Source organism: Megalops cyprinoides, chromosome 12, assembly GCF_013368585.1.
Source record: "Megalops cyprinoides isolate fMegCyp1 chromosome 12, fMegCyp1.pri, whole genome shotgun sequence".
Taxonomy (NCBI): domain Eukaryota; kingdom Metazoa; phylum Chordata; class Actinopteri; order Elopiformes; family Megalopidae; genus Megalops; species Megalops cyprinoides.
Genome location: NC_050594.1, coordinates 12,924,340 through 12,944,140, shown reverse-complemented (window position 1 = coordinate 12,944,140; position 19,801 = coordinate 12,924,340). Strand labels below are relative to the sequence as shown.

Below are 19,801 nucleotides of genomic sequence, written 5' to 3'. Positions count from 1 at the left end.
AAGCCCCAGCAACCAAAGAGGCCATCATGACCATCATCATCATTTTTTTCCATCTAGATATTAGTTCCATCAACTAACTAGATATTAATAACCAGTGGCATGGTGTTAATTATTTTTAACTTGCTAGCTAGTATTTGCACCAGTTGTTGGTTGTTCACCATCATGACAGTCAGGGTTGGCATCTGGCTTTGAAAAAATGCATAATGCTCTAAAACAGGGAGATACACTATACTAAAAAAGGTCACTGTAATTCATATGTTGATACACTCTTATACAATGGCAGCTGTCATGCATGTCTACCACAGGGATGCATGGCAGGGCTGAAGGACAGCAACACAGACTACAAAAACAAGGAGAGCGTGATGGGGGAGTGATTCGTGGGGATATTCGCCAACATCCTGAAGGCTAAATAAGAAGGGTTAAGCTGACAAGAGAGAGTGAATTGTTTCTTCTGTGGATCCTGATGGCAGTTCTGTTTGGACCCGTGTTCCTGCACAGAGGCTCAGCTCCAGGCGAGGACTCGTTTGTGGGCTCCCTTTCTGTGGTGCCAGCCCCAGGCCCCTGGCAGCACTGCCTGTCACCGCAGAAACCAGTGTCTTCATGTCAAACATGTTTATTGTTTGTTGTCTTTTTTGTGTCTTTTCATGTGGCCCCGAGGGGAACGATCCGACCCCCCTTCCTTAGCCCTTCCCTCTTTGTCTTTCCCCCTCTGATTTTTTTTGTTCTGTTTTTTTTTTTTTTTTTTGAGGACTGCCATTTTTAAATCTCTTCAGGCACTGGGCCTTGTGGCTTCCTTCTTTTTATCCTCTTGTTGAGTCGTTAAACCCAGTGTCTGAAATTTTGGCAAAGACCACAAATTTTTAAGGGATTGAACATCCATTAAAAATCACACAACTTCAACAGTAAACATATCCAGAAAAAAATTCTTTCCCACATTCAGACAGTCCCTCTGAGGACTACATGAGCTTGAACAGCAGAGTGAGTAAGAAAAAGGGAGCAAAAGGAAGATCTGGTTTTAATTTTGGCCTCCAAACTGAGAGTATGCCCTCTATGTACTAAATGGGAAAAAAAAAGAAAAGTGTTGCTATTATTAAGGTCCTAAAGAATCGCTATCTGAGCTGTGACTCAAATAATCTGAGGCTCAACTACAGGAAATATACTGAGACTCAACCCCCACCCCTCCCCTACCCCACAACCACATCAAAAGCACAACACCATCCAGAATGTATGATTTAGATGTATGAAACTGAGATGTTCATTACTATAATCTGGTGTGCTCCGCATTGTGGTAGCTTGGTTGTGATGCTAATATTTCTATGTACTATGTAATAAGATACAAATATGTGAATGGTGTGACAACAAAAAAAGGATGCATATTGACACAGTATTCCCATATCTCTCAAAATCTATTTGTTTCTGAGAACCCAAAGATCTAGCACCCTCTTCTGACAATAGTATGAAGTACACAGGTGCCCTTTGCTCTCACAGTTTTGATTGCAGCCTCCAGAGGCAGATCTGGCCTTAAAAAGGACCCAATTCACCCACTAAACTGACATCCATCTTGCTAGTCTCTCCAAATTTAATTATACTTGGAATATAAATCAGGGTTGGAGTCAGGGTTAGAGTCATCATTCCTGTGGACAAGATGGCCTTTGTGGACAGATGGGCGGTCAGCCACACCCAATCACAGAGTGGTTTACTGACCATCATCCAGATGATATTGGATCCTGACTACCAGCATGTGACTGACACGATCAGCTTCTCCAATGCATTGGCTCCTCCCTGGAGATCTGCACCCAAGAGAGTGAAGGGGTATCTGAAGAGGAGAAAGGACAGTAAGGCTTTACAGTACAGCACTTCTCCCAGGTAATTGGTAGCACCTCTACTGGTGTATATGAGCTGAGAGCTCAGCTGAGCTAAGGTCATCCACCCCCCCTTCTAGTTACCCTGGCCTCACCCTTTGCCCTGGGGGATTCAGACTGAAGGAGCAGCTGGTCCTGCATGTCGCTCAGTGCAAGAACGGGGGGGGGGGGGGGGGGGATTCCACGTAGATGAAGTGCTAGGAATGGACAGGACTCCCATTGTGGAGATCCACAGTGACACAGTAAGGGGAAGAGGGCTTCTACTTTATGGGCATTTACAGCAGGTGTTACACAGATCTGCTGATTTTCATAGTATAATGATATGGTAATCTAATTATCTTTGCTCGCTATTTGCCAGTCCTGCTGATGTTAAGAGATGATCTGAGTGGCACCTGCTCTTGATGATGTCCATGAACAAGTATCTTCTCTCGTGTTGATGACATCATGACAAACTACTTTTAGCCCTGTAAACAGTTCTCAGACCCCACTGCTATCCTGTATTAATGCCATGTATTTTACATTGGGAGCCTGCCAGTTACAGGAATGAGAAGGGTCACAAATGAGGGTGAGGTTATTGCAGGTCATATTTCAGGATAAGGTGTCAACCATAGGTCTGAGGCCACAATGGGATTGCATTGGCGCTCAGAAAATGGTCTTTAATCATTTGATAATTAAGTGTATTCTTGGAGTGAATGCGGGGCTTTTGCATTAGCACTAGGGCAAGGCTATAATCAGTAAGCGCTGTTAGTTGTAATTAGGGTGGGGCTGTGATGTGGAGTAGGCTAATGGCCTGGTTTGTTGGGGTTTTGCAAGTTAGTTCTTGTTGTAGATTTGCTATTTCTTTTGGGCTCTGAGCCGTTTGGTCAGTATAGGAGCTAATGGAAAGTCTGAAGTCTTTTGATGTTTTTGCTCTACAGTGACTTTAACTGCATACACTGCAGAGGCTGATCAGTATCTGGCCATTTAGGAGAGTTTTGCCTTATTTCACCTTGTAATCTTGAACAGGGCAGGATTTTTTAAAATGAAGAACTTTAGGTAAAAGTATCTGCTGTAGTGACCAGGTACACTGTTGATGGAGATTATGTTGTGCTGAAAATAATTTGTTTGTATATTATAATCTTGAGTCCTCAGGCAGTTTTGTGTTTTAAAGGTCTTAGAACAGTTTTGAAGGCATTTAAATGCAACTCTCTCAGTATTATAGTAGGGTCATTTTCAGGGAGGTGGCTTTTCCCGTTGTAAAATGAGGTAGATATTATCATTCACTGGCATTAGTGATTCTGCCCAGGAAGCAAATTCCCCATTTGTGGGAGATCTGTTCTACAAATCCTTGAAAATGGGGAAATTCATAAATACTGTATTGTACCAATAACAAAGACTATGTGCAAAATGTTTTCATGTGTCAGTCTAACAGGGAGGGAAAATAAGTTTTGTGTAAAAAAAAAAACCCCACACGTTTAAATCCTTAGCTGTATATTTGCAAAATGCATATACGTAATTAAAGAATTAACGTGGAAATGCATGGTCTGTTTCAAGGGATAAGTTGTGTTGCTTTCTTGGGTCTCGTTTAAACTAACAGCAGCAAACGACAATGAGAACAGCCATCTTGACATATGCTGTTGGTGTGTCTGCATTTCCATAATTACATTACTCAAACTGGCCAATTGTGTTTAAGGGATATTGACGCATATTGACAGGCTTGGCATCACTTGGGCTGAAGTGCTTCGCTTGTGCGATGGCTGCACCTGTGTCACAACCACCCATGAGGACTCCACACCCATCAACTTCAGCAGTCAATTAGAGTGTGCTCTGCGCAGTGATATGGACAGTGATTGGCCCGTTTGTCTGGATGAGGGGAAGGAGGTGAAACTTAGACGACTTTGACAACAATGTAGAACAGTGGAGGTGGTCGTCTTGAGAGGTAGGGGTTATTATAGCGGGTGAATATGTGGATGCAGTCACTCTTCTTGTAATTCCACCTACAGGATCTCCATATTGTCTTCCTGGAGGACAGAGGTGATCACTGAAACCCAATTTTGGTCAGTGCTGGGTGTTGCCAAAGGAAGACGCCAGTCTGGACTGCGAGGCAAAGACGTAGACACCAAGTCTCATGCAGAAGATTGAGGATACATTTGGTTCCTCCTAGAGGGAGGAGTGGGGGCCCTTTTTCTTCCTTATTGCTGAAGGAAAGAATGTTGAAGCGGAGGCAAGCAGTTTTGTTCCATATCTCTGCATTTGTCCGGAGCAGTTGGAGACGGCTAACCTAGCTGCCCCATATCTGAGGGCAGGTCTGGCTTTAACCTCCCCACGCTGTTCAGGGCCCTGCCAACAGAGGCCTCCACAGCAGCAAAGGCTGCTACTGCAAGTAAAGGACTGTTTCCATGGTAACACTAGGACACTTTCTGGGGACCTATAAAGTTTTAAGTAAAAGCAAAAGTAAAGTTAGCATTCTCATTCTTTGCTTTTCTCCTAACTGTTGCCACACAGCTCTGCATGTGTCATAAAGTAGACATACAATGCTGTTTTTTGAAGGCACAGTTATCTGAAAACCACTCAAATTTGAATGGCTATATCATGAAAGTTTTTTTTATTTTTGGAATGAGCAAATGTTACATTATGATATTATTCTGATCCCATTTTTTATATCCTTATATTCATTGTAAATAACATGAAACAATGATTATTAAATGTACTTTGATGAAAAAAAAAACTTGGCCTACATTTCGAGCACTTTGCCAGTATTTTTTAAAAATTAGACTACATCAAGCCTACTCCATTGTGATTTCTAAAGTTTCTAAAGGTTTACAACTGATTTTCAAAATCAAGGTTTGAGGTATTAGTCTATCTTGATGTAAAATAGACTAAATACACAATGGTCGAATTTACTTTTTATTTTAATTATGCGGCTGCAGTAAGAATAATTATAACAGCTGCATAAAGCAAAGAAAACCGTTCGTGGATAAAAGGGATAATGGTCTAACAGTTCACAAGGCAATTCGAAGAAAAAAAAAATCAAAAAAGACAATTCAGGTAGGCTATGCAGTTAAGATTAAAATTAAAGAGCGGGATGTCAGTAGATATGCGTCTTATATTTGCCCGATAGTATGAGGAAAGGTCTATTTCGATAGTCTAGGTGCAGGAGATGGAGATTCCCTGTATTTAGGCAATTTAGGCAACGTTTCTAACAGAAGCGTACGCACAAAGTCAACGTCAGTGGTGAAGGAATCGTTTAACTGCAGTTTGAAATTATTTGGTATCTTGGATACAAGATACAAATCATCCGACGCCCTTTTGGGTGTTGGTGCCGCTTCGCGGGCGTTCCGGCGGGTACTTCAGATGTATTTACTTAGCTAAAAAGGGACACTGGAGCTTTAAGTGGCTCTCCGGCCCTCGGGCGCTCAGCTAAACACCCACGTCAGCACAGCTTCTTTTGTCCAATAACCGGGTTTCGGTCTTTAGGGCTGAGCAGGAACTAAACGAATGTGTACCCTGCGCGAGTGAGAAGGAGAGAGGTAGCCAGTTAACGTTAGATCAAATACAAAAAAATGGAAATGGTCTCCGAAATGAGGACGAAGAGATCTTCTCGGACGCCCGGCGAACCAGGGCAACAGTGAGTATCGATAGCTATTATTGGCAGTATCGGGGGGAGGTTGGGTGGCGGGGTGTAACGTTAGGGCGTCAGCGGGTCCTGCGGATATCGAACGCCTGCGAAGTAAGTGCTTCTTTCCGCAACACATGAATTCACTCTCCGCTGACCATGGTACTCCCGGACTGAGGTGAGAGGGGGTAGTCGGCGAACGGCAAAAACCGGGTGTACATAAGATGTGAGCCACGGGCACGTCGGGCAGGACAGATGTTTGAGAGTCGGGTTGAAAACAGGCATTTGAGTCCCTGAATGTATTGTCAACTGACATGGTATATTTTCTATTGTTGGTATACAAGTGGGCGTCTCTCCAGACCCATGGGGCTTCGCTGCGTGAGGACAGAAAAGAGCTACCCGTTTTATTATTCTTGGATAATGTACACTTTTTCGTAAATTGTTCAAATACAGATGTTCAAGTGTAGCTTAGTGTACGAGTGTTACAATATCTCCTGTGCATTGCATTGTATTTTTGGTTATGGGTAGTCTTTCCCTAGGCACTAAACGGGCGTCGGTACTTCGGGCGCCACTGAGCTGTCATGTTCGTTTAAATCGAGAATCCTTTCTTTAAAAAAAAAAAAACGGGTAATGAGAGAATGATGGCTCATTTTGCATTGCGCATTAGTGGTGCAAATAACATTCACGTCAATAATCACCAATGAAGGCAACTGCCATTTACTTATAGTTTTTTTTAATTGAAGGAACGTTTCGTTTTCTGTTCAAAGATGTTAGCATGTGTACTTCTCATCTTCAGATAACCGATCCTATACCCCGAATTGAGCTTGTCTTGGGTTGCTGTCGTTGCCCAGACTCGTTTTTAGCTCAGCGCAGATCGGTGCCTCGAGCGCTTGCCGTTGGAGTCCCTTGTTGCCCGATGCAGAGAGTCGGGTGTAGCTTCCCTCGTCGAGAGCGCTCCATTGATTGACAGCTTCTTCCACCATTCACATTGCAGGGAGTGCGGTGGGCAGAGTCTCCGAGGAATACCCTCTTTATGCTGTACAAAACAAAAGGCTCTCTAGTGCGAAGGTGTAAGACAAAAGATAGGGGTGTTAAGTTGAACTGGAAACCTCCGATTTCGGTTCCGAGCTGCTCCCTTTGGTTAGTACATACCGTCAATCTTGTCAACTAGAGATATCATAGTCAGTAAAATTATGTAATACTGATATTTTGACGTTTAGATGAGCCGATACTGGTTGGACAACTGTCAAAAATAGGCCTTCTCAAAGAGGAGCAAAATGTTTTGTGATTTTAACCACTGCTGGCAGCAAAATATTGTCTTAATGAATGATTGCCAGCAGGGTCATTTCCTCTTTGTTCTACGTGTTGTATTCTCAGTTCTGTTTTGATACAACAGTGAACAACTAGCTTGACACCAATTGGAAGCAGAACAAAATATGCTCATATTAAGGCTTTCAATAACCATACTGTTCTTGGTCCCTGCTGAAGGCACAGTAAATGACGATTGTTTGTTTTCTTTGCTAATGGCCTTAGGAAATAGGTCTAATGCTTACAGCATAAGATCTCACACATCCCACAGCAGCACGTTAGTGAGGCCACCAAGTACACAAAGAGTGCCCCCTGAGATGCTGAGTCTAGATGTCTAAACACTGCATCACACTTTGTTTTTGCCCCTTGCTTTTTCTCTTTTGTGGGGCTAAGCTCATATTCCAATTATTTTGACCATACATTTTTTTCCATTTTTTCTTTTGCACTGTATATGCATTTTCATAAACCATTGCCTGGGGTAATTGAATAAATCACTGTTCTTATCTTATATATAAGCATATTTCTATGATCCCAGTATAGTATTTATGAATGCATTAAATGATTTAATATTGAATGCCATAATATTCTTGAAAATATGTTTTGTTCAGACAAGTCCATTTGAAAACATTTAGCAATATTGTCATACAAATACATACAAATGTGTTGAAATTGCAGCCATGATTATGATATAGATATGATCCACACACAGATATATGAAAATATCATTGTGATGCTTGCACTAATGCACTGTGTATACTGTCAATGTAGACATGCACTGCGAGTGTCCAGCACAGAGATGTCTGTCAGCCACCAGAGCCGTCTGCTTAAGCAGCTGGATGAGCAGAGACGTCAGGAACTCTTCTGCGACTGCAATGTGTTGGTGGAGGGACGGCTTTTCAAGGCGCACCGCAACGTCCTGTTCGGCAGCAGCGGGTACTTCCGCATGCTTCTGTCTCAGGGCGCCCAGAACTGCGGGGAGCCCGTCAGCGCCTCCTTCGAGGTCTTCAGCCCCGACATCTTCTCCGTCATCCTCGACTTTGTCTATTCAGGCCAACTTGACCTCACCAGCGACAACGTGATTGAGGTGATGTCCGCGGCCAGCTACCTGCAGATGAACGACGTCATCAGCTTCTGTAAGGGCTTCATCAAGTCCTCCCTGGATATCAGTGCCAAGGAGGATGACGAACACATATCTGAGAACGACAGCACCCATGGAGCCAGCACAGATGCAGAGCTGCAGCCGGCCCCCCCCACCGCTACGCAAAAAGACTCCAGTCCACTGCCCACTGCATGGTCAGGTTACTGTGGCAGCCCTCAAATCGATTACTACCAGGAGCCTGAGGCCCCTTCCCCAAAACGAGCCACTGGCACCCCTCCCCAGCGTGGGGGACGCAAAGCCCAGCAGGCCCACGAGGCAGAGGTTCTGTCAGATTCAGGGGGATATCAACTACCCACGCTGGTTTCGGAGAGCAGAGGAAAGGGATCAGGGAAAAGGAAATCCTGGAATGCCTTGACTGACGCTGATGCAATGTACTCTCTGGACCTCCAGGGGGCGCCGTCTCTCAAAGCACAGAAAGCAGATGAACTTTATGCCACCCTCCCCACCATTGTCGGGGTCGTGGGCCTGTTTAACAAAGGTAAGATAAAGGTGGGCGGATGGAGGTGGAGTGTGGAGGCTAGAGGTCGTGTAGGAGATGTCAGGTTTGGGTAATGGAAAAAGAGGAAGCCGGGCACAGCAGTGCTTAACTTGGTTTCCATGCCTGTTCAGTGTTAGGATCAATCCAAAATCAATATATGATTTGGTTCAGTGCTAAGTCCTAAATTTTAATTCACTATGACTCCTGGAAATCAGTGTCTTAACTATAAGAATTCTCCAGCTCTGTAGTTGTGGTCAGAGGAGATGGCAGAGCATGATGAATTTGGAGGTGATCTGCTAGGGTTGGGAGAATAAGATGTCATGAACCCCATGATTGGTGGCGCTAGGATGTACTGTCGATCCCTGACATTTATAGATCAAAAGGCTTTGTTGGGCCTAGTCAGTAAGTTGAAGCTACTCCCGTTTTGGGGTTCATGATGCCTCCCTCTTCAATCTCTCCTTCCTTTGTGTCTCACCCAGACTCTAGCCCCACCATGCGCTTTAAGTGCCCGTTCTGCACGCACACGGTGAAGAGGAAAGCTGACCTGAAGAGGCACCTGCGCTGTCACACGGGGGAGCGTCCATACCCCTGCGAGGCCTGCAGCAAGCGCTTCACCCGCCTGGAGCACCTCCGCAGCCACTTTGAGACGGTGAGCCACCTAGTCCGCTGGGCGCCGCAGCTGAGTGATGCTCTGAGTCAATGATGCTCCTTTGCTGAGCATCTGGGCAAATGGTGTGTGTTTGTGGTTTGTGTGTGTGTGTTGGTCTCTGTGTATATGTGTGAGTGTGTGTATATATATGTGTGTGTGTGTGTGTGTGTGTGTGTGTGTATATATGTGTGTGTGTGTGCATGCATTGGTCTCTGTGTATATGTGTGTGCACATGTGCATGTGTGCATTGTCTGATGTTGGCGTAAACCCTCGTCTTCCTGTCCTCTCATGCAGATCCACCAGGCGCGGAAGCTGGTGTGCAGGAAGTGCAAGCGCCATGTGACGGAGCAGAGTGGGCGTGTGGTGAGCGAGGGCACGCGCCGCTACCGCCTCTGCAATGAGTGCATCCAGGAAAGTGGCTGCGACAGCGTGGTGATTGACAGTTCGGACGCAGCCAGCAGCGAGTCGGGGCTGTTTCTGGCTGTAGATACAGAGGAGGACGACCAGGACAAGGCGTGGCTCATGGCTGATGATGATGATGATGATCTGGCGGAAGACTCGGGCGCTGACCTCATCATCCAGGAAGTGGATGACAGTGAGGAGGAGCTAGACCTCCAGTGTGAAAATAAGCCAGTCTTCACTTAAGAGTACCCCCTTGTGTGGAGGCATGATTTGAAATCACTTATTACATCATTCCTTGGGATTGTATAAACCCTAGGATTTAACCATCTACAAAATCTGAACAAATGTCCAATATTTAGTAAGAAAAACAACTCACAAGTAATATCTCACAAGGCAGTCATAAAAGAACAATCACATGCATCTCCTATGGTAATTTTCTGTTCATTGAGTTACCAGTGCCAAATTGGTTTGTAATTATTGCAACCTGCAGCCATTCCAAAATATTGCTTGGTTTTGCTCGGTTTGAATTTTAACTTAATTTATTGGGGAAAATAGCTAACATCATTTAAACAATCACATACAGGCATTTTACTATTATATGTTATGTAAATAATACAGTTATTTGTATCTTAATTTGAAACCACTTTATAACAGAGCGTGCATGATCACACTCTTTCACTCTCACACAAACAGTCTGATATCTGTCTGCAGAGGAACAGGTGTAACACCTGAACTTTCAACTGAATGGTGATGTCTTCAACCTGTAATGCCATTAAATGCATTTTGACAATATACAGGAAATGTAAAGGGAAGTCAAAAGGCACCATAGAAAACAAATATGACTTAAAAACCAAGCAATAAATGATGGTTTTGTCATTCCACTGTAGGGCAGCAACAGAAGCCTTTGTGAACAGCTATAGTCCAGGTGTCCCTGTGCTACCCTCTACATGGTGGAAATTGTATCTACTTGTATTTAACTGTATTTAATAAACACTGTGGGCCAATCACAGCAACCTTGGTAGGAGTTTCAACCTCAAGTTCACAATGTCAGACCACTGAATTCGTCAGACAGTGGAATGACAATTTGAATTCTGATATGATTAGAATCTTATAGTTCAGACTTGAGGTTTAAACCCCCGGTAAAGTGGTGCAGTTACCTTGCCTGTGCTTATGAATGACCAATTTTATATTTTAAACGTTGATGTTGTTTTGTGATTGACATGATTTATTTATGACTTTTTTTACTTATAATTTTTCTACACAATAAAGATATTTTTATACACATTATTTGCAGAAGAAACAGTGGGAAGTGTCTGATGGAATGCCACGTGTGTTTTGTGTGTGTGTGTGTCATAATAAAGAGGAGCAGTATGAGTCATGTCCGGAAGTATGCGCTTGCAGACCCGTTTTTCTGAAATATTTGCTTATCTTACCTGAAACTTTTCCAAAAGACGCTTTTTTTGCGTCCTGTGGAATTCATGTCTCACTATTATGCCAATGGGGCACCATTCCACATCATTCTAATAACCCAACTTTTTAAAGATGGCGTACAGCGTGTAAGATGCCGGATATGTTTCAGCAAAGTGAGTGCAGAGGTGACAGAACATCGACTTTACATTCACTAAATACGTAGCGTTTACTTATTTCCAACCTCTCCTGTTGGCTATTTCGTGTGGAAAGCTTGCCCGAATAACGGAGGTAACGATGGCTTCGATTTTTACGCTGCACTGGTGGCAGCACAATACCACTTTCAGGACTTTTTTTCCCAAAAACATTTATTTACAACATTTTTATACAAACCATGAACTTGAACAGAGACAGACAGTATAATTTACTTTCAGGACATTTCTATTCTCTCGCTTCTGACCTATGACGACTTCCTTTTGGAATCCACTCAGATAAAATGGCTGGCTAAGCGTGGAAGAGAGCGGATACTATTAGCTTGAGGCCTGGATGACGCAATATAGGTAAATATGTAATTTTACATTTATTTATATTTTTATTAATGACAGGTTTGTTTTTGCTGCTTTTAGCAAAAAAAAAAAAAAAAAAAAAAAAAAAAAACTAATTGCTGGTGAGTAGTTAATTTTTGTACCCCATATTCACGTGTTAAAAAAAATCCTGTGGCCAGCTAGTTTTCCAAGTTGCCAATTATCTCTTGTCCTTGCAAGACGACGTTTTCATGGATGTTCGCTTACCTTCGACGTAACTTTTCCTTGACTATAGTTTACCTAGAGTGTAGGCCAATAATTTGTAACAAATTTTGTTAATTTGTTACCTAATCATGGTGCCCTTTAGGCCCGGATTTAGTGTGGGTAATCACAATTCATTCTGTCTGAAACTTCGAGGACTTGGTAACGTAAAGAACTTTTTATTCTTACACACTTAGTTTGCAGAATTTAGCAGCTGCCAAACTCATAGTGTTGGCTAAGAACAGTATTTGAAAACTTTGGTTAGGCAAGTACGCGGGTGACCTTGAGTGTTAAATACGCAGTTAAAGACAGTAGCTAACGTTCGCTGTAGGCCTGTTGCGGTTCCACAAGCCGTAATGGTCGCTAGTTGGCTATTTCTATGTGAGAAAGAAAAATAACTAGTTGTTTGCAGTTTGTAAGTAAGTTGTGCAAATAGCTGTTTTTAAAAAGACGTATTATAATTTAGCGAATAATAGTGTTTGTTTAATTCCAGCTGTTTAAACTGCTTTTACCTACATAGGCCTACCATTACCGATAGGCACAAAAGCATTTAACCTAGACTAAATGTATAACGGGACTCATTGTAAACCACTAAACAGGAAAATATACCTAGTTAGTAAACTGACTGTATGTTATGTGGTCTAGGCTGGGTTACGTTTTGTGAAATATGAAGAACTCGCCCCGCAGTTTTTTACACTGTGCCATTCTCACTAACTAGCGAATTTTGAATGCCTACAATTGTTACTGGAGCCCCAGTTGTCAAAACGGTTAGTGCTGGAAATAAGTTTGTCAGAGCCACCAAGGCGTCATATAACGCGCACTTAAAACGGTCCACTTCACCGTATGCGCACAGAATGGGCGCCTAAAGCGCATGGTGGAGCTGATGGTTGGGTGGGACAAAAGGAAGGAGTGAGGCATCGTGAACGTCAAAATGGATGAAGCTGCAGCCTGCTGACTAGGCCCAGCAACGTCTTTCGATTCGTAAATGTCAGTCCACGACGCTGCATTCCTGCAGCTTGAACGTTGCCTCCTGAACGTTGCGTCAGAACATTATTAGAGCGTTGCAAAATGGCATTGCAGCGACGTTACTGGCACGTTCCAAGTCTACTCTGGATACTACTCTGGCAAGGATAACCTCTTTAACATGGAAAAAAAAAACTATATATCATTAGATAAGATGGCGGCGCTGGCCATTTCTTTGTTAGCTGATGATTTACATAATATATTCTTATATATATTACAAGAATATTATATTACATAATATAATATTCTTATAATAAATCTAATATAGTCTGATGAATACAAATATAGTTAAAATACATGTACATAAAGACAAAGTAATAATACAAATTACAGGTTATTATGTGTGTGTGTGTCTCAACCTGGATCCTGTAAAAGGTATGTGAAACACAAAGAACACATTTTGACTGGATTTATTTAAAATAGAGGCCAACTGTCTTTGTTAAGCTTAATTAGTTGTGCAGTCTGTTCGGTTAATTTGTCATGGCCCCTCGAATCCTTTTCTTTGCAACAGTTTAGGCCTACCATTCATAAGGGACACAAGAAAATAAGATGCCTCCAGTGGCACTTACTCTTAATATTTTGTTACATGAACAAAGAGTCAACAAACCGTGCCTTTAATAACAAGCTCAAAACAGATACTGGTTAAACAATCTCAGATGCAGATCAGTATTCAGGTAACAGCTTACTCAGTCGTAATAAACCATAAGCATTCAAGGCAGAGGAGTACCTCTACTACAGGCACCTGAATACAGGCATGCCCTGCAACAACTTACTCATCAAGAGGTTATTTTTTTATATTTTTCTTTTGATATTTCTGTACATTTAGCTAGTATTCTGTGGCAGTGCCTGTCAGGCGGAGGTGTTGTGGTTGGTAAGAGCTTTGTAGAGAGATGGTTATGTTGTAATGCTGCTGTGTTTTACAGTTCAGGGCCTGGCTGTTTCCCAGCTGCAGCAATTAAGCTTGGTGCCTTCTTTTCTAAATAACATAGAACACAAAGTACATGAAATAGGTTAATACTTGCTTGTCCACTTAGCTAGCTCATCAGCTACTTGGTTAGGGAGTAACCAATAGGTTGGTGGTAAGATATTTCATCTGAATAGTCATATTTTCTAGCCAATAAACAGGTGTATTGTAGATCTTAAATTTTTTAAATAAGAATTTCAGTAACTCGTCAATTATCCATTTTGTTGAAAACTACAAGAGGTGTCTGCTTGTGTCCACAGCTCAGGTAGTTCTGCAAGCATGTTAGCTAGTGGCAAACATCTTGTGAATGTGTTATGGCTTGTGAAGGTAAAGAAAAGGATGAATGATGAGGGGAAAAAAAACATTGAGCCTCCCCGTCGGGGAATCGAACCCCGGTCTCCCGCGTGACAGGCGGGGATACTTACCACTATACTAACGAGGAGATGCATAGTGGTAGTTATGACGTGTATTTAAAGGGACGGCGGTTATGTTGTCGATAGCGGTAGTCGGGCAGTTTCACGGAAAGAGTTACGTGCCCCAGGTAATTGTAGTGGGGAGCTTTACGAAGCTGTACTCGTGTGTTTAAATGACACTACCCGAACGAAAGGGAGGAAAGTGTATTTCACATCGCAATGTACTCGTTTACCTACTTTGTCCTGTAGATCCCTGTTGTTGATTATGAAGCTATGCTCAAGTGCATTATGGGAAATATCAGTAATGTGAAATTTAGATGGTGTCCGAAATGAAAATGTTGCTATATTATAGTTTACAGTTAGAACGAGTGAAGTAAGCAGGTTTCGGTCCGCAAATGAGGCAGCGTAGCCCGTGGCAAGTTGTGGTCACCGTGTGTGAGAAGGTTATTGTGTGGAATGAGGTCGGGATGAGCGCGATGTACAACTCATACTTACCTGGCAGGGGAGATACCATGATCAAGAAGGTGGTTCACCCAGGGCGAGGCTCAGTCATTGCACTCCGGCTGTGCTGACCCCTGCGAATTCCCCAAATGTGGGAATCTCGACTGCATAATTTCTGGTAGTGGGGGACTGCGTTCGCGCTCTCCCCTGATTTTGTGGTGGGAAAAAAAAGACTATAGAGTCGGAGGATTGGGCTAGTTGTGGAGTTTCAGGTTTTTGGGTGAGCAGCTTGCGGCTGATTTATTATAGATTAGCGAAGATACGACCAAGCTACTACTTTTTGTAGCTGTTACTTTTGATTGTATGTTAAATTATCAATGTGTTAAAATACACACTGATCATATAACTGGGTGGTTAGATGCCTCCCTGCTCCAACACACCTGATTCAAATGATCAGCTTGTTATCACGCAGGTGCAGCAGTTAATACCCAGTTGATCATTTGAATCAGGTGTGTTGGAGCAGGGAGGCATCTAAAACATGCTGGGCAGTGGGTCTCCAGGACTGGAGTTGAGAACTACTGAAACTGAACGATGAAGCTGTAGAGGGAACGAATGTCAGCCTGAACGGAAGCGACATCCAAAAAGAGTCTTCAAGAAAATACGCTAAGCTGTGTCTATAATTTATTTGCGACACTTTGTGCTAGTCAGGTTATTGAAATTTTGTGATATACTCTTCTACCCCAAGAAGGAACTGTATGAAGAACCCGTGCTGTGTTGTCCCAGGGTTAAATTCACATCTAGGACTAAGTTGCATCAGAATCTCTGGTTCAGTGAGCTATGAAACCAGACTGTACTGTTGTAACAACCGCTTACGGCCATACCACCCTGAACACGCCCGATCTCGGAAGCTAAGCAGGGTCGGGCCTGGTTAGTACTTGGATGGGAGACCGCCTGGGAATACCCGGTGCTGTAAGCTTTTGCTGCGTTTTCAACGGAAGGGGGCGCTGTTTCTCAATTTATTTACATTTACATTTATTTATTTAGCAGACGCTTTTATCCAAAGCGACTTACAAAAGTGCATACAGCAAATATAGCGACAGTACGGGGACAGGATGTGTACAGTTCCACAATGAGACAGTTCTCAGCTGAGAGCAGCGTCTGTTTGAGGACACAGTACTATTAGATTTGTACAATTACAGCCTATAGGGCAACTAATACGATACACTTTCAAACGGCGGACTTCGACAACTTCAAACGGCGCAATGAGCGTCAGGGTAAAGGCGGCATGATTTATGAAGTAGAGACGAATATTGAGTTTTTACCTTTGCAGATTAAGAACTTGGAAGAACTTGGAATTTCTGTAGTGGGTCATTGTTGTCTGTGTCTGCATGGGGAGCTCTACAAGGCAGTAGCTTAGTCGTGTTTTTGAGCTACACTGCCTCGGAGAAAGCATTCCCGTTGACTTTACATTGCAGTGTTGCAGTTCACCCTCGCATACTGTAGATGGAAGTCATGCGCCGTATTAGCCTGATATCCTGCCAGTCGCATCGACGAGCCGTGAAACATTGCAAACATGAAAGAAAAAAGCAAGTATAAATCGTTTGTACAAATAAAGAATAGCTTCAGCTTCTTCACAGGAGTGAGTTTTTTTTTCTAATGCTGTCGTGTAGGACTTTATGTCTTCTATATCCATTTTATATCTTTGATTATGGAAATATGCATGCATGGCATTATGGGTAACATCAGTTATGTGAAATTTAGATGGTGTCCGAAATGAAAATGTTGCTATATTATAGCTTACAGTTAGAACGAGTGAAGTAAGCAGGTTTCGGTCCGCAAATGGGGCAGCGTAGCCCGTGGCAAGTTGTGGTCACCGTGTGTGAGAAGGTTATTGTGTGGAATGAGGTCGGGATGAGCGCGATGTACAATTCATACTTACCTGGCAGGGGAGATACCATGATCAAGAAGGTGGTTCACCCAGGGCGAGGCTCAGCCATTGCACTCCGGCTGTGCTGACCCCTGCGAATTCCCCAAATGTGGGAATCTCGACTGCATAATTTCTGGTAGTGGGGGACTGCGTTCGCGCTCTCCCCTGATTTTGTGGTGGAAGAAAGACTTGAATGGAAAATGAGAGCATATAGCTGTACTCGGCGACTTCGTGTTTTTATACAGGCACATAGCTAGTTACACGAGGATTTTAGAGCTGCTTGTTACATATAGTGATGTTTTTTGTCGTTAGTAACGAATCTAGCGTTAGTGTTGTGTGTTTATTATTTCATAGCTCTAACGTCTGTATGTTAAAAGTGTCGGTGCCTTCAAACATACACTGATGATACAGCTGAACGATGAAGCTGTGGAGGGAACGAATGTCAGCTTGAACAGGAGCGACACCCAAAAATAGTCTTCAAGGAAACAGGATAGTCTTCAGTCTTTAGCCGATTTGCAACGGTTTGTGTAAGTCCTGTCGTCACCCACAAAAAAGCAATGTTTCGAGAGCTTGTGCTGTATTGTCCCAGGGTTAAATTCACATCTAGGACTGAGCTACATCAGGATCCTCAGCGAAAGCTGAATCTTTGGTTCATTGAGCTATGAAAGCAGACTGTAATATTGTAACAACCGCTTACGGCCATACCACCCTGAACACGCCCGATCTCGTCCGATCTCGGAAGCTAAGCAGGGTCGGGCCAGGTTAGTACTTGGATGGGAGACCGCCTGGGAATACCCGGTGCTGTAAGCTTTTTATGGCGTTTTCAACGGAAGGGGGCGCTGTTTCTCAATTTATGAAGTAGAATACGATTTACGAATATTGTGTTTTTACCTTTACAGATGAAAAACTTGGAAGAACTTGGAATTTCTGTTGTGGGACATTGCTTTAGCGGTCTTCTCTGATATTCGTGGTGAAAGAAAAGAGTTAACCGAAATAGCAGGGGGTTAACCAGCTTTCTCTTCGGCGCCTTTCAGTCTTTATAGTGCTATGTGTAATTTTACGCGAGCGATTTGGAACTTAGGTTTATTGTGAATAGCAATTTGTCTTTTGTATTTCACCGCTAATCTAGCTGTCGTGTAGGGTGTTGATTATTTCATAGTTATGACATATTTGTTTGTATGTTAAGTGTCGATGTTTTAAAATGTACACTGATTATATAACTTAACGATGAAGATGCAGAGTGAATGAATGTCAGCCTGAATGGAAGCGACGTCAAAAAAGAGTCTTCATAGGAATACAATAGTCTGTGTTTTCAGCCGATTTGCTACAGTTTAGTCTTTTTAATTTTTTGTGATGTATTCTCTCTACAAGGAAGTACTGTACGAAGAGCATGTGTTCTATTGTCCCAGGGTTAAATTCACATCTAGGGCAGAGTTACATCGCAGACGTTAGCGAGAGCCGAAGAGTAGGTACGGTGAGATATAAAGCGGAGTTTGCCGCTGTAGTAAGTGCTTACGGCCATACCACCCTGAACACGCCCGATCTCGTCCGATCTCGGAAGCTAAGCAGGGTCGGGCCTGGTTAGTACTTGGATGGGAGACCGCCTGGGAATACCCGGTGCTGTAAGCCTTTTATGGCGTTTTCAACGGAAGGGGGCGCTGTTTCTCAATTTATGAAGTAGAGACGAATATTGAGTTTTTACCTTTGCAGATTAAGAACTTGGAAGAACTCTGAATTAATGTAAGTAAAGTAATAATTCCAGACAGCACAGATTTATTATAATGAGAAATAAATTCTATGGCCAAGTCGTTTCAGTTTTTAGTTCAGTGATTTTGAACTGCATTAAAGAATTTCTGTGGAAAGCAAGTGATGTATTTTTTTTCTTTTTTTTTTTTTAGAAAATGTACACTGTTCCTACCTCTGCTGTCTTCCAGATTGCCTGAATACAATTAGGGACCATGTCTAAGGCACATATGTCAAACTCAAGGCCCGCGGGCCAAATCTGCCTGCGGTGGAATTGTATTTGGCGCGCAAGATAATATCTAATGCCTATCAGAGCTGGCCTGCCGGTATATCGCACGCACCACTAATACTGCAAATCCCACAATGCTCTGCCAGTGCGTTGGCACGTCAATCGAGGCCCGCAAGCGCGAGCCCTCGCCCCAGTATCTGTTAACGCTCATCAGCAGCCTCATGCAGTTAGTCACCTGAGGTCAAATTTTATCTATCCCTCTCCCCAAAAAATGGCCAAAAGAAAGGTGGGCTTTGAAAACAGGGGTTGTCAAGGCAGGTGGGAGGCAGAGTATATGTTCACGGATATAAAGGGCAAACCTGTTTGTCTTGCGTGCGGAGCCGATGTGGCTGTAATGAAAGAATATAACATAAGGCGACACTATGAAACGAAACACCACGACAAGTACGAGCATCTGGGCATGAAACAGAGGCTCCAGAAGGTAGAAGAGTGTAAAAGAAGTCTGGTGTCACAGCAGACTACGTTCACAAAAGCCAAATCACAAAGTGAGGCTGCTGTAAAGGCTAGTTTTATTGTGGCAGCAGAGATCACTAAATCAGCCCGGCCCTTTACCGAGGGAGAATTTGTCAAAAACTGCATGATAAAAGTTTGCGATGTCGTGTGCCCAGATAAAAAGCAAGCGTTTTTAAATGTGAGCCTGTGCAGAAACGCCATTGCTGATCGTGTATGTGAGCTTGCCCCCAATCTACAACAACAGCTGGTGGGAAAGGGCAAAGATTTCATCGCATACTCCCTTGCTGTAGATGAGAGCAGCGACACTTCTGATACTGCCCAGCTGTCAATCTTCATCCATGGAGTGGGCTCAAGTCTGAACGTTACAGAGGAACTTTTGGGATTAAAATCAATGCATGGCACAACTACGGGAAAAGATCTCTTTGAAGAGGTGCGACCTCTTTGAAGAGGTCCCCTGCGAATTCCCCGAATATGGGAATCTCGACTGCATAATTTCTGGTAGTGGGGGACTGCGTTCGCGCTCTCTCTTGATAATCGCGGTGAGAGGAGAGTTAAAAGTGAGAGCAGGGTGTTAGCCAGTGGTCGCTGTGGAGCGATACTGTCTTTATAAGTACTAAGTACAAGGTCAGGCTGTGTCTTCAGCCCATTTGGGGCAGTCTGTGTTGGTCTGGTCACCTCTGGTTTCCTCTATGCGTTCTGCAAGCATGTTAGCTAGTGGCAAACATCTTGTGAATGTGTTATGGTTTGTGAAGGTAAAGAAAAGGACGAATGATGAGGAAAAAAAAACATTGAGCCTCCCCGTCGGGGAATCGAACCCCGGTCTCCCGCGTGACAGGCGGGGATACTTACCACTATACTAACGAGGATTGCCATGGTGATACATGAGTTACGTCATGTTTTGAA

At 43.3% G+C, this 19,801-nt stretch overlaps 1 protein-coding gene, 6 non-coding genes and 2 pseudogenes across 7 annotated transcripts; 7 read left to right on the top strand and 2 right to left on the bottom strand.

The window, feature by feature from the left end:
- Nucleotides 1-5,316: 5,316 nt before the first annotated feature.
- zbtb8a (zinc finger and BTB domain containing 8A) lies at nt 5,317-10,626 on the top strand. The gene is made up of 4 exons (XM_036542770.1): nt 5,317-5,469; nt 7,534-8,402; nt 8,882-9,051; nt 9,346-10,626. Exons 1-4 carry the CDS (start codon nt 5,405-5,407, stop codon nt 9,694-9,696), a joined length of 1,455 nt encoding a protein of 484 aa, XP_036398663.1. The 5' UTR covers nt 5,317-5,404; the 3' UTR covers nt 9,697-10,626.
- Nucleotides 10,627-14,002: 3,376 nt separating this feature from the next.
- trnad-guc lies at nt 14,003-14,074 on the bottom strand. The gene has a single exon. It is a non-coding gene; the product is annotated as a tRNA-Asp (tRNA).
- A 458-nt stretch (nt 14,075-14,532) lies between these two features.
- LOC118787540 lies at nt 14,533-14,696 on the top strand. The gene has a single exon (XR_005005377.1). It is a non-coding gene; the product is annotated as a U1 spliceosomal RNA (small nuclear RNA).
- A 657-nt stretch (nt 14,697-15,353) lies between these two features.
- On the top strand, nt 15,354-15,462 carry LOC118787553 (annotated as a pseudogene).
- Nucleotides 15,463-16,417: 955 nt separating this feature from the next.
- Nucleotides 16,418-16,581, top strand: LOC118787539. The gene has a single exon (XR_005005376.1). It is a non-coding gene; the product is annotated as a U1 spliceosomal RNA (small nuclear RNA).
- A 523-nt stretch (nt 16,582-17,104) lies between these two features.
- On the top strand, nt 17,105-17,223 carry LOC118787538. Its single transcript, XR_005005375.1, has one exon. It is a non-coding gene; the product is annotated as a 5S ribosomal RNA (ribosomal RNA).
- Nucleotides 17,224-17,923: 700 nt separating this feature from the next.
- Nucleotides 17,924-18,042, top strand: LOC118787548. Its single transcript, XR_005005383.1, has one exon. It is a non-coding gene; the product is annotated as a 5S ribosomal RNA (ribosomal RNA).
- Nucleotides 18,043-19,285: 1,243 nt separating this feature from the next.
- LOC118787543 lies at nt 19,286-19,428 on the top strand (annotated as a pseudogene).
- Nucleotides 19,429-19,692: 264 nt separating this feature from the next.
- On the bottom strand, nt 19,693-19,764 carry trnad-guc. The gene has a single exon. It is a non-coding gene; the product is annotated as a tRNA-Asp (tRNA).
- Between the last annotated feature and the right edge of the window lie 37 nt (nt 19,765-19,801).

Coding starts and splice junctions, on each gene's coding strand:
- zbtb8a (XM_036542770.1), top strand. CDS start 5,405: ATGGAAATGGTCTCCGAAATGAGGACGAAGAGATCTTCTCGGACGCCC. Junction 5,470..7,533: donor CCCGGCGAACCAGGGCAACA/GTGAGTATCGAT, acceptor CTGTCAATGTAG/ACATGCACTGCGAGTGTCCA. Junction 8,403..8,881: donor CGTGGGCCTGTTTAACAAAG/GTAAGATAAAGG, acceptor TGTCTCACCCAG/ACTCTAGCCCCACCATGCGC.